Source organism: Petromyzon marinus, chromosome 75, assembly GCF_048934315.1.
Source record: "Petromyzon marinus isolate PM22_M1 ecotype Great Lakes invasive population chromosome 75, UKy_Petmar_22M1.pri1.0, whole genome shotgun sequence".
NCBI lineage: Eukaryota > Metazoa > Chordata > Hyperoartia > Petromyzontiformes > Petromyzontidae > Petromyzon > Petromyzon marinus.
The window spans coordinates 5,686,830-5,706,365 of NC_133741.1; the positions used below are offsets into that span (position 1 = coordinate 5,686,830).

The window sequence follows — 19,536 nt, forward strand, 5'->3', positions numbered from 1 at the left end:
AGTGACAGGGTGAGTGACAGGGTGAGTGACAGGGTGAGTGACAGGGTGAGTGTCGTGGTGAGTGACAGGGTGAGTGACGTGGTGAGTGACGTCGTGAGTGTCAGGGTGAGTGACAGGGTGAGTGACAGGGTGAGTGACAGGGTGAATGACGTGGTGAGTGACAGGGTGAGTGACAGGGTGAGTGACAGGGTGAGTGACAGGGTGAGTGTCGTGGTGAGTGACAGGGTGAGTGACAGGGTGAGTGACAGGGTGAGTGACGTGGTGAGTGACAGGGTGAGTGACAGGGTGAGTGTCGTGGTGAGTGACAGGGTGAGTGACGTGGTGAGTTACAGGGTGAGTGACAGGGTGAGTGACAGGGTGAGTGTCGTGGTGAGTGACAGGGTGAGTGACAGGGTGAGTGACGTGGTGAGTGTCAGGGTGAGTGACAGGGTGAGTGACAGGGTGAGTGTCGTGGTGAGTGACGTGGTGAGTGACAGGGTGAGTGTAGGGTGAGTGACATGGTGAGTGATAGGGTGAGTGACATGGTGAGTGACAGGGTGAGTGACAGGGTGAGTGACAGGGTGAGTGTCGTGGTGAGTGACAGGGTGAGTGACATGGTGAGTGACGTGGTGAGTGTCGTGGTGAGTGACAGGGTGAGTGACAGGGTGAGTGACGTGGTGAGTGTCGTGGTGAGTGTCGTGGTGCGTGACAGGGTGAGTGTCGTGGTGAGTGACAGGGTGAGTGACAGGGTGAGTGACAGGGTGAGTGACATGGTGAGTGTCGTGGTGAGTGACAGGGTGAGTGTCGTGGTGAGTGACAGGGTGAGTGACAGGGTGAGTGTCAGGGTGAGTGACAGGGTGAGTGACAGGGTGAGTGTCGTGGTGAGTGTCGTGGTGAGTGACAGGGTGAGTGTCGTGGTGAGTGACAGGGTGAGTGACAGGGTGAGTGTCGTGGTGAGTGTCGTGGTGAGTGACAGGGTGAGTGTCGTGGTGAGTGTCAGGGTGAGTGTCGTGGTGTCAGGGTGAGTGACAGGGTGAGTGACATGGTGAGTGACAGGGTGAGTGTCGTGGTGAGTGACAGGGTGAGTGACAGGGTGAGTGACAGGGTGAGTGACAGGGTGAGTGACATGGTGAGTGTCGTGGTGAGTGTCGTGGTGAGTGACAGGGTGAGTGACAGGGTGAGTGACAGGGTGAGTGTCGTGGTGAGTGACAGGGTGAGTGACAGGGTGAGTGACAGGGTGAGTGTCGTGGTGAGTGACAGGGTGAGTGACAGGGTGAGTGACAGGGTGAGTGACAGGGTGACTGACGTGGTGAGTCTCAGGGTGAGTGACAGGGTGAGTGACAGGGTGAGTGTCGTGGTGAGTGACAGGGTGAGTGACATGGTGAGTGATAGGGTGAGTGACAGGGTGAGTGACAGGGTGAGTGTCGTGGTGAGTGACAGGGTGAGTGACAGGGTGAGTGACAGGGTGAGTGTCGTGGTGAGTGACAGGGTGAGTGACAGGGTGAGTGACAGGGTGAGTGACGTGGTGAGTGACAGGGTGAGTGACAGGGTGAGTAACAGGGTGAGTGTCGTGGTGAGTGACAGGGTGAGTGACAGGGTGAGTGTCGTGGTGAGTGACAGGGTGAGTGACAGGGTGAGTGTCGTGGTGAGTGACAGGGTGAGTGACAGGGTGAGTGACAGGGTGAGTGACAGGGTGAGTGTCGTGGTGAGTGTCGTGGTGAGTGACAGGGTGAGTGACAGGGTGAGTGACAGGGTGAGTGTCGTGGTGAGTGTCGTGGTGAGTGACAGGGTGAGTGTCGTGGTGAGTGACAGGGTGAGTGACAGGGTGAGTGACAGGGTGAGTGTCGTGGTGAGTGACAGGGTGAGTGACAGGGTGAGTGTCGTGGTGAGTGACAGGGTGAGTGTCGTGGTGAGTGACAGGGTGAGTGACAGGGTGAGTGACAGGGTGAGTGTCGTGGTGAGTGACAGGGTGAGTGACAGGGTGAGTGACAGGGTGAGTGTCGTGGTGAGTGACAGGGTGAGTGACAGGGTGAGTGTCGTGGTGAGTGACAGGGTGAGTGTCGTGGTGAGTGACAGGGTGAGTGACAGGGTGAGTGACAGGGTGAGTGTCGTGGTGAGTGACAGGGTGAGATCACTCACCAGCTGCTGGTTTTGAGTCCACCACCATCTCGTCCACCCCTGTGACACACGGAGAGTCACCCACACTCACCACTCACTCACCACTCACTCACCACTCACTCACCCCTCACCCCCTCACTCACATGGTGAGTGGTGGTGAGTGGTGGTGAGTGGTGGTGAGTGTAGACTTACACTCACTCACCACTCACCACTCACCCCCTCACTCACATGGTGAGTGGTGGTGAGTGGTGGTGAGTGTACATTCACACTCACTCACCACTCACACCCTCACTCACCACTCACACCCTCACTCACATGGTGAGTGAGTGGTGGTGAGTGGTGAGTGGTGGTGAGTGGTGGTGAGTGGTGGTGAGTGTAGACTCACACTCACACTCACTCACCACTCACCCCCTCACTCACATGGTGAGTGGTGGTGAGTGGTGGTGAGTGTTGGTGAGTGTAGACTCACACTCACTCACCACTCACCCCCTCACTCACATGGTGAGTGGTGGTGAGTGGTGGTGAGTGTAGACTCACACTCACTCACCACTCACCACTCACCCCCTCACTCACATGGTGAGTGGTGGTGAGTGGTGGTGAGTGTAGATTCACACTAACTCACCACTCACACACTCACTCACCACTCACACCCTCACTCACATGGTGAGTGAGGGGATGAGTGGTGGTGAGTGGTGGTGAGTGGTGGTGAGTGTAGATTCACACTCACTCACACTGGTGAGTGGTGGTGAGTGTACATTCACACTCACTCACCACTCACACCCTCACTTACCACTCACCCCCTCACTCACATGGTGAGTGAGGGGGTGAGTGGTGGTGAGTGGTGGTGAGTGGTGGTGAGTGTAGACTCACACTCACCACCCTGATGAGTGGTGGTGAGTGGTGGTGAGTGGTGGTGAGTGGTGGTGAGTGTAGACTCACACTCACCACCCTGGTGAGTGGTGGTGAGTGGTGGTGAGTGTTGGTGAGTGTAGACTCACACTCACCACCCTGGTGAGTGGTGGTGAGTGGTGGTGAGTGTTGGTGAGTGTAGACTCACACTCACCACACTGGTGAGGAGTGGTGGTGAGTGGTGGTGAGTGGTGGTGAGTGTAGACTCACACTCACCACACTGGTGAGTGGTGGTGAGTGGTGGTGAGTGGTGGTGAGTGTAGACTCACACTCACCACACTCTTGAGGAGTGGTGGTGAGTGGTGGTGAGTGCTGGTGAGTGTTGGTGAGTGTAGACTCACCACACTGGTGAGGTGAGTGTTGGTGAGTGGTGATGAGGGTTGGTGAGTGGTGGTGAGTGTAGACTCACACTCACCACACTGGTGAGAAGTGGTGGTGAGGGTTGGTGAGTGGTGGTGAGTGGTGGTGAGTGGTGGTGAGTCGTGGTGAGTCGTGGTGAGTGCTGGTGAGTGGTGGTGAGTGTAGACTCACACTCACCACACTGGTGAGTGGTGGTGAGTGGTGGTGAGTGGTGGTGAGTGTTGGTGAGTGTAGACTCACACTCACCACACTGGTGAGTGGTGGTGAGTGGTGGTGAGTGGTGGTGTGTGTAGACTCACCACACTGGTGAGTGTTGGTGAGTGTAGACTCACCACACTGGTGAGTGTTGGTGAGTGTTGGTGAGTGTAGACTCACCACACTGGTGAGGAGTGGTGGTGAGTGTAGACTCGCACTCACCACACTGGTGAGGAGTGGTGGTGAGTGTTGGTGAGGGTTGGTGAGTGCTGGTGAGTGGTGGTGAGTGTTGACTCACCACACTGGTGGTGAGTGTTGGTGAGTGGTGGTGAGTGTTGGTGAGTGGTGGTGAGTGTAGACTCACCACACTGGTGAGGAGTGGTGAGTGTTGAAGTCTGCACGAGGCCGGGGTGAGGGAGGGGGCCAACAGCAACCTGGGGGGAGGGGCGGGGATAGTGGGGGGTGGTGAGTGGGTGAGTGAGTGAGTGAGTGGGTGAGTGAGTGAGTGGGTGAGTGGGTGGGTGAGTGAGTGAGTGGGAGGGTGAGTGAGTGGGTGAGTGAGTGAGTGAGTGGGTGAGTGAGTGGTGAGTGAGTGGTGAGTGGGTGAGTGGGTGAGTGAGTGGTGAGTGGGTGAGTGGGAGGGTGAGTGAGTGGGTGAGTGAGTGAGTGGGTGAGTGGGAGGGTGAGTGAGTGGGTGAGTGAGTGAGTGAGTGGGTGAGTGAGTGGTGAGTGAGTGGTGAGTGGGTGAGTGGGTGAGTGGGTGAGTGAGTGGTGAGTGGGTGAGTGAGTGAGTGAGTGGTGAGTGAGTGGTGAGTGGTGAGTGGGTGAGTGGGTGAGTGAGTGGTGAGTGGGTGAGTGAGTGAGTGAGTGGTGAGTGAGTGAGTGAGTGGTGAGTGAGTGAGTGAGTGGTGAGTGAGTGGGTGAGTGAGTGAGTGAGTGGTGAGTGAGTGAGTGGTGAGTGGTGAGTGAGTGAGTGGTGAGTGAGTGAGTGGTGAGTGAGTGGTGAGTGGTGGGTGAGTGGTGAGTGAGTGAGTGGTGAGTGAGTGGTGAGTGAGTGGTGGGTGAGTGGTGAGTGAGTGGTGAGTGGGTGAGTGAGTGAGTGTTGAGTGAGTGTGGTGAGTGGTGAGTGAGTGGGTGAGTGAGTGGGTGAGTGGTGAGTGAGTGGTGAGTGAGTGGGTGAGTGAGTGAGTGATTGGTGAGTGAGTGAGTGGTGAGTGAGTGGTGACTGAGTGGTGACTGAGTGGTGAGTGGTGAGTGAGTGAGTGAGTGTGAGTGGTGAGTGAGTGGTGAGTGAGTGGTGAGTGTGAGTGGTGAGTGAGTGAGTGGAGTGGGTGAGTGGTGAGTGGGTGAGTGAGTGAGTGGTGAGTGGTGAGTGAGTGAGTGGTGAGTGAGTGGTGAGTGGGTGAGTGAGTGGTGAGTGAGTGAGTGAGTGGTGAATGGGGTGAGTGAGTGGTGACTGAGTGGTGAGTGAGTGGTGAGTGAGTGGTGAGTGAGTGGTGAGTGGTGAGTGAGTGGTGAGTGGTGAGTGAGTGGTGTGTGAGTGAGTGGTGAGTGAGTGAGTGGTGAGTGTGAGTGAGTGGTGAGTGGTGAGTGAGTGAGTGGTGAGTGAGTGGTGAGTGGTGAGTGAGTGGTGAGTGAGTGGTGAGTGGTGAGTGGTGAGTGAGGGTGAGTGGGAGTGGTGGTGAGTGGTGAGTGGTGAGTGGTGAGTGAGTGGTGGGTGAGTGGTGGTGAGTGAGTGAGTGTGAGTGAGTGGTGAGTGGGTGAGTGAGTGAGTGGTGAGGTGAGTGGGTGAGTGGTGAGTGACTGATTGTGTGTGAGTGTTGAGTGAGTGGTGAGTGAGTGTTGAGTGAGTGGTGAGTGGTGAGTGAGTGAGTGGTGAGTGGTGAGTGAGTGGTGAGTGAGTGGTGAGTGAGTGGTGAGTGGTGAGTGAGTGAGTGGTGAGTGGTGAGTGAGTGAGTGGTGAGTGGTGAGTGAGTGAGTGGTGAGTGAGTGGTGAGTGAGTGGTGAGTGGTGAGTGAGTGATTGAGTGGTGAGTGATTGAGTGGTGAGTGAGTGAGGTGAGTGAGTGGTGAGTGGTGAGTGAGTGATTGAGTGGTGAGTGAGTGAGTGGTGAGTGAGTGGTGAGTGAGTGATTGAGTGTGAGTGAGTGAGTGGTGAGTGAGTGGTGAGTGGTGAGTGAGTGGTGAGTGAGTGGTGAGTGGTGAGTGAGTGGTGAGTGAGTGGTGAGTGAGTGGGTGGTGAGTGGTGAGTGAGTGAGTGAGTGGTGAGTGTGAGTGAGTGGTGAGTGAGTGAGTGGTGAGTGAGTGGTGAGTGAGTGGTGAGTGGTGAGTGAGTGGTGAGTGAGTGGTGAGTGAGTGAGTGGTGAGTGAGTGAGTGGTGAGTGAGTGGTGAGTGATTGAGTGGTGAGTGAGTGGTGAGTGAGTGATGAGTGAGTGAGTGAGTGGTGAGTGAGTGGTGAGTGGTGAGAGGTGGGTGGTGAGTGAGTGGGTGAGTGGTGAGTGAGTGGGTGAGTGGTGAGTGAGTGGTGAGTGGTGAGTGAGTGGTGAGTGGTGAGTGAGTGGTGAGTGGTGAGTGAGTGGTGAGTGAGTGGTGAGTGGGAGTGGTGAGTGGTGGTGAGTGAGTGGTGAGTGAGTAGTGAGTGAGTGGTGAGTGAGTGAGTGGTGAGTGACTGGTGAGTGGTGAGTGAGTGAGTGGTGAGTGAGTGGTGAGGGTGAGTGATGAGTGGTGGTGAGTGGTGAGTGAGTGACTGAGTGGTGAGTGAGTGGTGAGTGAGTGGTGAGTGAGGAGTGAGTGGTGAGTGAGTGGTGAGTGGTGAGTGAGTGGTGAGTGAGTGGTGAGTGGTTGAGTGAGTGGTGAGTGAGTGGTGAGTGGTGAGTGAGTGAGTGAGTGGTGAGTGGTGAGTGAGTGTGGTGAGTGAGTGTGAGTGAGTGCTGAGTGGTGAGTGAGTGACTGAGTGGTGAGTGAGTGGAGAGTGAGTGGTGAGTGGTGAGTGAGTGGTGAGTGAGTGTGAGTGAGTGGTGAGTGGTGAGTGGTGAGTGAGTGGTGAGTGAGTGGTGAGTGGTGAGTGAGTGGTGAGTGAGTTGGTGAGTGGTGAGTGAGTGGTGAGTGAGTGGTGAGTGGTGAGTGAGTGGTGAGTGAGTGGTGGTGAGGGGTGAGTGAGTGGTGAGTGAGTGGTGAGTTGTGAGTGAGTGGTGAGTGAGTGGTGAGTGGTGGGTGAGTGAGTGGTGAGTGAGTGGTGAGTGAGTGGTGAGAGCGTGGTGAGTGGTGAGTGAGTGGTGAGTGAGTGGTGAGTGAGTGAGTGGTGAGTGGTGAGTGAGTGGTGCGTGAGTGAGTGAGTGGTGAGTGGGTGAGTGAGTGAGTGAGTGGTGAGTGAGTGTGAGTGAGTGAGTGAGTGGTGAGTGGTGAGTGAGTGGTGAGTGGTGAGTGATGACTGAGTGGTGAGTGGTGAGTGAGTGATTGGTGAGTGGATGAGTGTGAGTGGTGAGTGAGTGACTGAGTGGTGAGTGGTGAGTGGTGATGAGTGGAGAGTGTGAGTGAGTGATGAGTGGTGAGTGGTGAGTGAGTGAGAGGTGAGTGGTGAGTGGTGAGTGCGTGGTGAGTGAGTGGTGCGTGGTGAGTGAGTGGTGAGTGGTGAGTGGATGGTGAGTGAGTGGTGAGTGAGTGGTGAGTGGTGGTGAGTGGTGAGTGAGTGGTGAGTGAGTGGTGAGTGAGTGGTGAGTGAGTGGTGAGTGGTGAGGGTGAGTGGTAAGTGAGTGACTGAGTGGTGAGTGAGTGGTTGAGTGGTGAGTGAGTGGTGAGTGGTGAGTGAGTGGTGAGTGGTGAGTGAGTGAGTGGTGAGTGAGTGGTGAGTGAGTGGTGAGTGGTTGAGTGAGTGAGTGGTGAGTGAGTGGTGAGTGAGTGGTGAGTGGTGAGTGAGTGGTGAGTGGTGAGTGAGTGACTGAGTGGTAAGTGGGTGGTGAGTGAGTGGTGAGTGAGTGGTGAGTGGTGAGTGAGTGGTGAGTGAGTGGTGAGTGAGTGGTGAGTGGTGAGTGAGTGGTGAGTGAGTGAGTGAGTGGTGAGTGAGTGGTGAGTGAGTGGTGAGTGGTGAGTAACTGGTGAGTGAGTGGTGAGTGAGTGGTGAGTGAGTGGTGAGTGAGTGAGTGGTGAGTGAGTGGTGAGTGGTGAGTGAGTGGTGAGTGAGTGAGTGAGTGGTGAGTGAGTGGTGAGTGAGTGGTGAGTGAGTGAGTGGTGAGTGGTGAGTGATTGGTGAGTGAGTGAGTGAGTGGTGAGTGGTGAGTGGTGAGTGAGTGGTGAGTGAGTGGTGAATGGTGAGTGAGTGGTGAGGAGTGGTGAGTGGTGAGTGAGTGAGTGGTGAGTGAGTGGTGAGTGATGGTGAGTGGTGAGTGAGTGGTGAGTGGTGAGTGAGTGACTGAGTGGTGAGTGAGTGGTGAGTGAGTGGTGAGTGGTGAGTGAGTGGTGAGTGGTGTAGTGAGTGATTGGTGATTGAGTGGTGAGTGAGTGGTGAGTGGTGAGTGAGTGAGTGAGTGGTGAGTGAGTGGTGAGTGAGTGGTGAGTGGTGAGTGAGTGGTGAGTGGTGAGTGAGTGACTGAGTGGTAAGTGAGTGGTGAGTGAGTGGTGAGTGAGTGGTGAGTGGTGAGTGAGTGGTGAGTGAGTGGTGAGTGAGTGGTGAGTGGTGAGTGAGTGGTTGAGTGAGTGAGTGAGTGGTGAGTGAGTGGTGAGTGAGTGGTGAGTGGTGAGTAACTGGTGAGTGAGTGGTGAGTGAGTGGTGAGTGAGTGGTGAGTGAGTGAGTGAGTGGTGAGTGAGTGGTGAGTGGTGAGTGAGTGAGTGGTGAGTGGTGAGTGAGTGAGTGGTGAGTGGTGAGTGAGTGGTGAGTGAGTGGTGAGTGAGTGGTGAGTGAGTGAGTGGTGAGTGAGTGGTGAGTGAGTGAGTGGTGAGTGGTGAGTGGTGAGTGAGTGGTGAGTGAGTGGTGAGTGGTGAGTGAGTGGTGAGTGAGTGGTGAGTGGTGAGTGAGTGGTGAGTGGTGAGTGGTGAGTGAGTGGTGAGTGAGTGGTGAGTGAGTGGTGAGTGAGTGAGTGAGTGGTGAGTGAGTGGTGAGTGAGTGGTGAGTGAGTGAGTGGTGAGTGAGTGGTGAGTGAGTGGTGAGTGGTGAGTGAGTGGTGAGTGGTGAGTGAGTGGTGAGTGGTGAGTGAGTGGTGAGTGAGTGGTGAGTGGTGAGTGAGTGGTGAGTGAGTGGTGAGTGAGTGAGTGGTGAGTGAGTGGTGAGTGGTGAGTGAGTGGTGAGTGAGTGGTGAGTGAGTGGTGAGTGAGTGGTGAGTGGTGAGTGAGTGGTGAGTGAGTGGTGAGTGGTGAGTGAGTGGTGAGTGAGTGGTGAGTGAGTGGTGAGTGGTGAGTGAGTGGTGAGTGAGTGAGTGGTGAGTGAGTGGTGAGTGGTGAGTGAGTGGTGAGTGAGTGAGTGGTGAGTGAGTGGTGAGTGAGTGGTGAGTGAGTGGTGAGTGGTGATTGAGTGGTGAGTGAGTGGTGAGTGGTGAGTGAGTGGTGAGTGAGTGGTGAGTGAGTGGTGAGTGGTGAGTGAGTGGTGAGTGAGTGAGTGGTGAGTGAGTGGTGAGTGGTGAGTGAGTGGTGAGTGAGTGGTGAGTGAGTGAGTGGTGAGTGGGAGTGGTGAGTGAGTGGTGAGTGAGTGGTGAGTGAGTGGTGAGTGAGTGGTGAGTGAGTGGTGAGTGGTGAGTGAGTGGTGAGTGAGTGGTGAGTGATTTACTCACCAGCTCTGCCTCCTGTGCTGACTTAAGCCCCACCCCCTCCCCATCCTCCACCCCTCCTCCCACCTCCCCGTGGCCCCTCCCCCTTCTCCGCAGGCCCCGCCCCCCTCTGGCCATCCCCCGCCCCCTCGACAGCTACGGGCCCCGCCCCCTCCGCCGGCCCCTCCCCCTCGACGGTCGCCCCGGCAACCGCGGGGGCGCCCGCCCCGGTTTCCACGGCAACCGCGGGGGCCAAGTCGGGAGGGGCGGGGACGGCGGGACGGTCTCCAGGGCCGGGGGTTGCTATGGCAACGGAGGGGGGAGGGGCGGGGGGCGAGTGGGCGGGGCAGTGGGTGTGAGTGACAGGGACAGCTGTCACTGGGGGTGTCCCCTAGGGCTACAGCTCCACACAGGGACAGCTGCCACTGGGGGTGCCCCCTAGGGCTACAGCTCCACACAGGGACAGCTGTCACTGGGGGTGTCCCCTAGGGCTACAGCACCACACAGGGACAGCTGCCACTGGGGGTGTCCCCCTAGGGCTACAGCACCACACAGGGACAGCTGTCACTGGGGGTGTCCCCCTAGGGCTACAGCACCACACAGGGACAGCTGTCACTGGGGGTGTCCCCTAGGGCTACAGCTCCACACAGGGACAGCTGCCACTGGGGGTGTCCCCTAGGGCTACAGCACCACACAGGGACAGCTGTCACTGGGGGTGTCCCCTAGGGCTACAGCACCACACAGGGACAGCTGTCACTGGGGGTGTCCTCCTAGACTACAGCACCACACAGGGACAGCTGTCACTGGGGGTGTCCTCCTAGGGCTACAGCACCACACAGGGACAGCTGCCACTGGGGGTGTCCCCTAGGGCTACAGCTCCACACAGCAACAGCAGACTCACACACAGGGACAGCTGTCACTGGGGGTGCCCCCTTAGCTACAGCACCACACAGCAGACTCACACACAGGGACAGCTGTCACTGGGGGTGTCCCCTAGGCTACAGCACCACACAGCAACAGCAGACTCACACACAGGGACAGCTGCCACTGGGGGTGTCCCCCTAGGGCTACAGCACCACACAGCAACAGCAGACTCACACACAGGGACAGCTGCCACTGGGGGTGTACCCTAGGGCTACAGCTCCACACAGCACCACTCACACACAAGGACAGCTGTCACTGGGGGTGTCCCCTAGGCTACAGCTCCACACAGCACCACTCACACACAAGGACAGCTGCCACTGGGAGTGTCCCCTAGGGCTACAGCATCACACAGCAGACTCACACACAGGGACAGCTGTCACTGGGGGTGTCCCCTAGGCTACAGCTCCACACAGCACCACTCACACACAAGGACAGCTGCCACTGGGGGTGTCCCCTAGGGCTACAGCATCACACAGCAGACTCACACACAGGGACAGCTGTCACTGGGGGTGTCCCCTAGGGCTACAGCACCACACAGCAGACTCACACACAGGGACAGCTGTCACTGGGGGTGTCCCCTAGGGCTACAGCTCCACACAGCAACAGCAGACTCACACACAGGGACAGCTGTCACTGGGGGTGTCCCCTTAGCTACAGCACCACACAACAGCAGCAGACACACACAGGGACAGCTGTCACTGGGGGTGTCCCCTTAGCTACAGCACCACACAACAGCAGCAGACACACACAGGGACAGCTGTCACTGGGGGTGTCCCCCTAGGGCTACAGCTCCACACAGCAGACTCACACACAGGGACAGCTGTCACTGGGGGTGTCCCCTAGAGCTACAGCACCACACAGCAGACTCACACACAGGGACAGCTGCCACTGGGGGTGTCCCCCTAGGGCTACAGCACCACACAGCAGACTCACACACAGGGACAGCTGTCACTGGGCGTGCCCCCCTAGGCTACAGCACCACACAGCAGACTCACACACAGGGACAGCTGTCACTGGGCGTGCCCCCCTAGTCTACAGCACCACACAGCAGACTCACACACAGGGACAGCTGCCACTGGAGGTACCCCCTAGGGCTACAGCACCACACAGCAGACTCACACACAGGGACAGCTGTCACTGGGGGTGTCCCCCTAGGCTACAGCACCACACAGCAACAGCAGACTCACACACAGGGACAGCTGTCACTGGGGGTGTCCCCTAGGGCTACAGCACCACACAGCAGACTCACACAGGGACAGCTGTCACTGGGGGTGTCCCCCTAGACTACAGCACCACACAGCAGACTCACACACAGGGACAGCTGTCACTGGGGGTGTCCCTGGGCAAGTGAGCGGGTGAGTGAGCGAGTGAGTGAGTGAGTTAGTGGACGAGTGAGCGAGCGAGCGGGTGAGCAAGTGAGTGAGTGATTGAGCGGGTGAACAGGTAACTCAGTGGGTGAGTGGGTGAGTGAGTGGGTGGGTGGGTGAGTGAGTGAGTGGGTGAGTGAGTGACCGGGTGAGTGAGTGGGTGAGCGGGCGAGTGAGTGGGTAAGTGAGCGGGCGAGTGAGTGGGTGAGTGAGCGGGTGAGTGAGTGGGTGAGCGGGCGAGTGAGTGGGTGAGTGAGCGGGTGAGTGAGTGAGCGGGCGAGTGAGTGGGTGAGTGAACGGGCAAGTGAGTGGGTGAGTGAGCGGGTGACTGAGTGAGCGAGCGAGTGAGGGAGCGAGTGAGCGGGTGAGTGAGCGAGTGAGAGAGTGGGCGAGTGAGTGAGTGGGTGAGGGAGCGAGTGAGCGGGTGAGCGGGTGAGTGAGTGAGTGAGGGAGCGAGTGAGAGAGTGGGCGAGTGAGTGAGCGAGTGAGCGAGCGGTTGACTACCGGGTTGACTCGGCGGAGCGGACGAAAGGGGTTGGGGTGGAGCGAGCGGTGGGCGACTCCGCTCAATGGCGAGCGACGGGATGCTCCACCTCCCATTAACGTGGGAGAACTCCTGCACCTGTAGTCGCCCACGCAGAGTCGCCCGCTCACTCAGTCACAGTCGCCCACTCACTCAGCCACAGAGTCGCCCACTCACTCACTCACATACTCACAGAGTCCCCCACTCACTCACTCACTCAGCCACAGAGTCGCCCACTAACTCACTCAGTCACAGAGTCGCCCACTCACTCACTCAGTCACAGAGTCGCCCACTAACTCACTCACTCAGCCACAGAGTCGCCCACCCACTCACTCAGCCACAGAGTCGCCCACCCACTCACTCAGTCACAGAGTCGCCCACTCACTCACTCAGCCACAGAGTCGCCCACTCACTCACTCAGTCAGTCAGAGAGTCACCCACTCACTCACTCAGTCACAGAGTCGCCCACTCACTCACTGAGTCAGCCACAGAGTCGCCCACTCACTCACTCAGCCACACAGTCGCCCACTCACTCACTCAGCCACAGAGTCGCCCACTCACTCACTCAGTCACAGAGTCGCCCACTCACTCACTCAGCCACAGAGTCGCCCACTCACTCACTCAATCACAGAGTCGCCCACTCACTCACTCAGTCAGTCACAGAGTCGCCCACTCACTCACTCAGTCACAGAGTCGCCCACTCACTCACTCACTCAGTCACAGAGTCGCCCACTCACTCACTCACTCAGTCACAGAGTCGCCCACTCACTCACTCAGTAACAGAGTCGCCCACTCACTCACTCACTTAGTCACAAAGTCGCCCACTCACTCACTCACTCAGCCACAGAGTCGCCCACTCACTCACTCACTGAGCCACAGAGACGCCCACTCACTCACTCACTCAGTCACAAAGTCGCCCACTCACTCACTCACTCAGTCACAGAGTCGCCCACTCACTCACTCAGTCAGTCACAAAGTCGCCCACTCACTCACTCAGCCACAAAGTCGCCCACTCACTCACTCAGTCACAGAGTCGCCCACTCACTCACTCAGTCAGTCGCAGAGTCGCCCACTCACTCACTCAGTCACAGAGTCGCCCACCCACTCACTCAGCCACAGAGTCGCCCACCCACTCACTGAGCCACAGAGTCGCCCACTCACTCAGTCACTCACTCAGCAACAGAGTCGCCCACTCACTCACTCAGTCAGTCACAGAGTCGCCCACTCACTCACTCAGTCAGTCACAGAGTCGCCCACTCACTCACTCACTCAGTCACAGAGTCGTCCACTCAATCACTCAGTCACAGAGTCGTCCACTCACTCAGTCAGTCACAGAGTCGCCCACTCACTCACTCAGTCACAGAGTCGCCCACTCACTCAGCCACAGAGTCGCCCACTCACTCACTCAGCCACAGAGTCGCCCACTCACTCAGTCACAGAGTCGCCCACTCACTCACTCAGCCACAGAGTCGCCCACTCACTCACTCAGCCACAGAGTCGCCCACTCACTCACTCAGCCACAGAGTCGCCCACTCACTCACTCATTCACAGAGTCGTCCACTCACTCACTCAGTCACAGAGTCGCCCACTCTATCACTCAGTCACAGAGTCGCCCACTCACTCACTCAGTCACAGAGTCGCCCACTCACTCACTCAGCCACAGAGTCGCCCACTCACTCACTCAGTCAGTCACAGAGTCGCCCACTCACTCACTCAGCCACAGAGTCGCCCACTCACTCACTCAGCCACAAAGTCGCCCACTCACTCAGTCAGTCACAGAGTCGCCCACTCACTCACTCACTCAGCCACAGAGTCGCCCACTCACTCACTCAGTCAGTCACAGAGTCGCCCACTCACTCACTCAGCCACAGAGTCGCCCACTCACTCACTCAGCCACAGAGTAGCCCACTCACTCACTCACAGATTCGTCCACCATCCATGCAAAACCATCTCCCGTTTTCACGCCCAGTCGCCTCATATAGTCACCCCTATAGAGCGCCCATATAGTCACCCCTATAGTGTTTCTTATAGTCACCTTAGTCACATCCCCTAGTCACCCCCGCCGTGTCCACCTTCTTGCGGACGAGCGACATCACCCCAATGCGGGTGAGCACGTGCTGTCTGGAGAGCCCCTAGTCACCCCCTAGTCACCCCCTAGTCACCCCCTAGTCACCTCCTCGTCACCCCTCGCCGTGTCCACCTTCTTGCGGACGAGCGACATCACTCCGATGCGGGTGAGCACGTGCTGTCTGGACAAGCCCCTAGTCACCCCCTAGTCACCCCCTAGTCACCCCCTAGTCACCCCCTAGTCGCCCCCTAGTCACCCCCTAGTCACCCCTCGCCGTGTCCACCTTCTTGAGGACGAGCGACATCACTCCGATGCGGGTGAGCACGTGCTGCCTGGAGAGGCCCTAGTCACCCCCTAGTCACCCCCTAGTCACCCCTCGCCGTGTCCACCTTCTTGCGGACGAGCAACATCACTCCGATGCGGGTGAGCACGTGCTGTCTGGACAGGCCCCTAGTCACCCCCTAGTCACCCCCTAGTCACCCCTAGTCATCCCCTAGTCATCCCTAGTCACCCCTAGTCACCCCAAGTCACCCGCTAGTCACCCCTAGTCACCCCTAGTCACCCCCTAGTCAACCCCAGTCACCCCTAGTCACCCCCTAGTCACCCCCTAATCACCCCATAGCCACCCCCTAGTCACCCCCTAGTCACCCCCTAGTCACCCCTCGCCGTGTCCACCTTCTTGCGGACGAGCGACATCACTCCGATGCGGGTGAGCACGTGCTGTCTGGAGAGGCCCTAGTCACCCCCTAGTCACCCCCTAGTCACCCCCTAGTCACCCCTCGCCGTGTCCACCTTCTTGCGGACGAGCGACATCACTCCGATGCGGGTGAGCACGTGCTGTCTGGAGAGGCCCCTAGTCACCCCTTAGTCACCCCCTAGTCACCCCCTAGTCACCCCCTAGTCGCCCCTAGTCACCCCCTAGTCACCCCTCGCCGTGTCCACCTTCTTGCGGACGAGCGACATCACTCCGATGCGGGTGAGCACGTGCTGCCTGGACAGGCCCCTAGTCACCCCTTAGTCACCCCCTAGTCACCCCCTAGTCACCCCCTAGTCACCCCCTAGTCACCCCTCGCCGTGTCCACCTTCTTGCGGACGAGCGACATCACTCCGATGCGGGTGAGCACGTGCTGTCTGGACAGCCCCTAGTCACCCCCTAGTCACCCCCTAGTCACCCCCTAGTCACCCCTCGCCGTGTCCACCTTCTTGCGGACGAGCGACATCACTCCGATGCGGGTGAGCACGTGCTGTCTGGACAGCCCCTAGTCACCCCCTAGTCACCCCTAGTCACCCCCTAGTCACCCCTTAGTCATCCCCTAGTCACCCCTAGTCACCCCTAGTCACCCCCTACTCACCCCCTACTCACCCCCTAGTCACCCCCTACTCACCCCCTAGTCGCCCCCTAGTCACCCCCTAGTCACCCCTCGCCGTGTCCACCTTCTTGCGGACGAGCGACATCACTCCGATGCGGGTGAGCACGTGCTGTCTGGACAGCCCCTAGTCACCCCCTAGTCACCCCCTAGTCACCCCCTAGTCACCCCTCGCCGTGTCCACCTTCTTGCGGACGAGCGACATCACTCCGATGCGGGTGAGCACGTGCTGTCTGGAGAGGCCCTAGTCACCCCCTAGTCACCCCCTAGTCACCCCCTAGTCACCCCTCGCCGTGTCCACCTTCTTGCGGACGAGCGACATCACTCCGATGCGGGTGAGCACGTGCTGTCTGGAGAGGCCCCTAGTCACCCCTTAGTCACCCCCTAGTCACCCCCTAGTCACCCCCTAGTCGCCCCTAGTCACCCCCTAGTCACCCCTCGCCGTGTCCACCTTCTTGCGGACGAGCGACATCACTCCGATGCGGGTGAGCACGTGCTGCCTGGACAGGCCCCTAGTCACCCCTTAGTCACCCCCTAGTCACCCCCTAGTCACCCCCTAGTCACCCCCTAGTCACCCCCTAGTCACCCCTCGCCGTGTCCACCTTCTTGCGGACGAGCGACATCACTCCGATGCGGGTGAGCACGTGCTGTCTGGACAGCCCCTAGTCACCCCCTAGTCACCCCCTAGTCACCCCCTAGTCACCCCTCGCCGTGTCCACCTTCTTGCGGACGAGCGACATCACTCCGATGCGGGTGAGCACGTGCTGTCTGGACAGCCCCTAGTCACCCCCTAGTCACCCCCTAGTCACCCCCTAGTCACCCCTCGCCGTGTCCACCTTCTTGCGGACGAGCGACATCACTCCGATGCGGGTGAGCACGTGCTGTCTGGACAGCCCCTAGTCACCCCCTAGTCACCCCCTAGTCACCCCCTAGTCACCCCTCGCCGTGTCCACCTTCTTGCGGACGAGCGACATCACTCCGATGCGGGTGAGCACGTGCTGTCTGGACAGCCCCTAGTCACCCCCTAGTCACCCCCTAGTCACCCCCTAGTCACCCCTCGCCGTGTCCACCTTCTTGCGGACGAGCGACATCACTCCGATGCGGGTGAGCACGTGCTGTCTGGAGAGGCCCCTAGTCACCCCCTAGTCACCCCCTACTCACCCCCTAGTCGCCCCCTAGTCACCCCCTAGTCACCCCTCGCCGTGTCCACCTTCTTGTGGACGAGCGACATCACTCCGATGCGGGTGAGCACGTGCTGTCTGGAGAGGCCCCTAGTCACCCCCTAGTCACCCCCTAGTCACCCCCTACTCACCCCCTAGTCGCCCCTAGTCACCCCCTCGTCACCCCCTCGCCGTGTCCACCTTCTTGCGGACGAGCGACATCACTCCGATGCGGGTGAGCACGTGCTGCCTGGAGAGGCCCCTAGTCACCCCCTAGTCACCCCCTAGTCACCCCCTAGTCACCCCTCGCCGTGTCCACCTTCTTGCGGACGAGCGACATCACTCCGATGCGGGTGAGCACGTGCTGTCTGGACAGCCCCTAGTCACCCCCTAGTCACCCCCTAGTCACCCCCTAGTCACCCCTCGCCGTGTCCACCTTCTTGCGGATGAGCGACATCACTCCGATGCGGGTGAGCACGTGCTGTCTGGACAAGCCCCTAGTCACCCCCTAGTCACCCCCTAGTCACCCCCTAGTCACCCCTCGCCGTGTCCACCTTCTTGCGGACGAGCGACATCACTCTGATGCGGGTGAGCACGTGCTGTCTGGACAAGCCCCTAGTCACCCCCTAGTCACCCCCTAGTCACCCCCTAGTCACCCCTCGCCGTGTCCACCTTCTTGCGGACGAGCGACATCACTCCGATGCGGGTGAGCACGTGCTGTCTGGACAAGCCCCTAGTCACCCCCTAGTCACCCCCTAGTCACCCCCTAGTCACCCCTCGCCGTGTCCACCTTCTTGCGGACGAGCGACATCACTCCGATGCGGGTGAGCACGTGCTGTCTGGAGAGGCCCCTACTCACCCCCTAGTCGCCCCCTAGTCACCCCCTAGTCACCCCTCGCCGTGTCCACCTTCTTGCGGACGAGCGACATCACTCCGATGCGGGTGAGCACGTGCTGTCTGGACAAGCCCCTAGTCACCCCCTAGTCACCCCCTAGTCACCCCCTAGTCACCCCTCGCCGTGTCCACCTTCTTGCGGACGAGCGACATCACTCCGATGCGGGTGAGCACGTGCTGCCTGGACAGCCCCTAGTCACCCCCTAGTCACCCCCTAGTCACCCCCTAGTCACCCCTCGCCGTGTCCACCTTCTTGCGGACGAGTGACATCACTCCGATGCGGGTGAGCACGCGCTGTCTGGACAAGCCCCTAGTCACCCCCTAGTCACCCCCTAGTCACCCCCTAGTCACCCCTCGCCGTGTCCACCTTCTTGCGGACGAGTGACATCACTCCGATGCGGGTGAGCACGTGCTGTCTGGAGAGGCCCTCACGGGGAACTCCGTCGGCGAAAGTGTCTGCACCGTCCGCGCCCGGCTCGCACAGATGACGCATGAAGAGAGACACGTAGGCCCTGAGACACGGGGAGAGAGACACACACAGAGAGACACACAGAGACACAGATGACGCATGAAGAGAGACACGTAGGCCCTGAGACACGGGGAGAGAGACACGGGGAGACACACAGAGACACAGATGACGCATGAAGAGAGACAGGTAGGCCCTGAGACACACACAGAGACACGGGGAGAGACACAGACACAGATGACGCATGAAGAGAGACACGTAGGCCCTGAGACACACACACAGAGACACGGGGAGAGACACAGACACAGATGACGCATGAAGAGAGACACGTAGGCCCTGAGACACGGGGAGAGAGACACGGGGAGACACACAGAGACACAGATGACGCATGAAGAGAGACAGGTAGGCCCTGAGACACACACAGAGACACGGGGAGAGACACAGACACAGATGACGCATGAAGAGAGACACGTAGGCCCTGAGACACACACACAGAGACACGGGGAGAGACACAGACACAGATGACGCATGAAGAGAGACACGTAGGCCCTGAGACACGGGGAGAGAGACACGGGGAGACACACAGAGACACAGATGACGCATGAAGAGAGACAGGTAGGCCCTGAGACACACACAGAGACACGGGGAGAGACACAGACACAGATGACGCATGAAGAGAGACACGTAGGCCCTGAGACACACACACAGAGACACGGGGAGAGACACAGACACAGATGACGCATGAAGAGAGACACGTAGGCCCTGAGACACGGGGAGAGAGACACACACAGAGAGACACACAGAGACACAGATGACGCATGAAGAGAGACACGTAGGCCCTGAGACACACACACAGAGACACAGAGACACACACAGAGACACACACAGAGACACACAGAGACACACAGATGACGCATGAAGAGAGACACGTAGGCCCTGAGACACACACAGAGACACGGGGAGAGACACAGACACAGATGACGCATGAAGAGAGACACGTAGGCCCTGAGACACACAGAGACACACACAGAGACACAGATGACGCATGAAGAGAGACACGTAGGCCCTGAGACACACACACAGAGACACAGAGACACACACAGAGACACACACAGAGACACAGAGACACACACAGAGACACAGATGACGCATGAAGAGAGACACGTAGGCCCTGAGACACAGACAGAGACACGGGGAGACACAGAGACACAGAGACACACACAGAGATACGGGGAGACACAGAGACACACAGAGACACAGATGACGCATGAAGAGAGACACGTAGGCCCTGAGACACACACACAGAGACACAGAGAGACACAGAGACACAGAGACACACACAGAGATACGGGGAGACACAGAGACACACAGAGACACAGATGACGCATGAAGAGAGACACGTAGGCCCTGAGACACGGGGAGAGAGACACGGGGAGAGACAGGGAGAGACACAGAGAGACACACAGAGAG

At 58.6% G+C, this 19,536-nt stretch overlaps 1 protein-coding gene and 2 long non-coding RNA genes across 5 annotated transcripts in view; all 3 read right to left on the reverse strand.

Moving 5' to 3' along the window:
- Positions 1-15: 15 nt before the first annotated feature.
- On the reverse strand, positions 16-9,403 carry LOC142907155 (uncharacterized). The gene is made up of 3 exons (XR_012930847.1): positions 9,322-9,403; positions 3,926-3,995; positions 16-2,157 (listed from the first exon to the last, which is right to left on the reverse strand). It is a non-coding gene; the product is annotated as an uncharacterized LOC142907155 (long non-coding RNA).
- Positions 9,404-9,428: 25 nt separating this feature from the next.
- Positions 9,429-17,891, reverse strand: LOC142907154 (uncharacterized). 3 transcript variants are annotated; one of them, XR_012930846.1, is made up of 3 exons: positions 17,850-17,891; positions 12,093-12,210; positions 9,429-9,600 (listed from the first exon to the last, which is right to left on the reverse strand). It is a non-coding gene; the product is annotated as an uncharacterized LOC142907154 (long non-coding RNA). The 3 variants fall into 3 exon arrangements; XR_012930845.1 differs by lacking the exon at positions 17,850-17,891 and adding an exon at positions 14,312-14,372 and having other exon boundaries at positions 9,430-9,600; XR_012930844.1 differs by lacking the exon at positions 17,850-17,891 and adding an exon at positions 14,184-14,245 and having other exon boundaries at positions 9,430-9,600.
- Positions 17,892-17,943: 52 nt separating this feature from the next.
- LOC116936977 (chromodomain-helicase-DNA-binding protein 4-like) overlaps positions 17,944-19,536 on the reverse strand; it is a 133,579-nt gene continuing 131,986 nt past the window's right edge. The window contains 1 exon segment of the mRNA XM_076056454.1: positions 17,944-18,112. Coding sequence (XP_075912569.1) covers positions 17,944-18,112 — 169 coding nt within the window.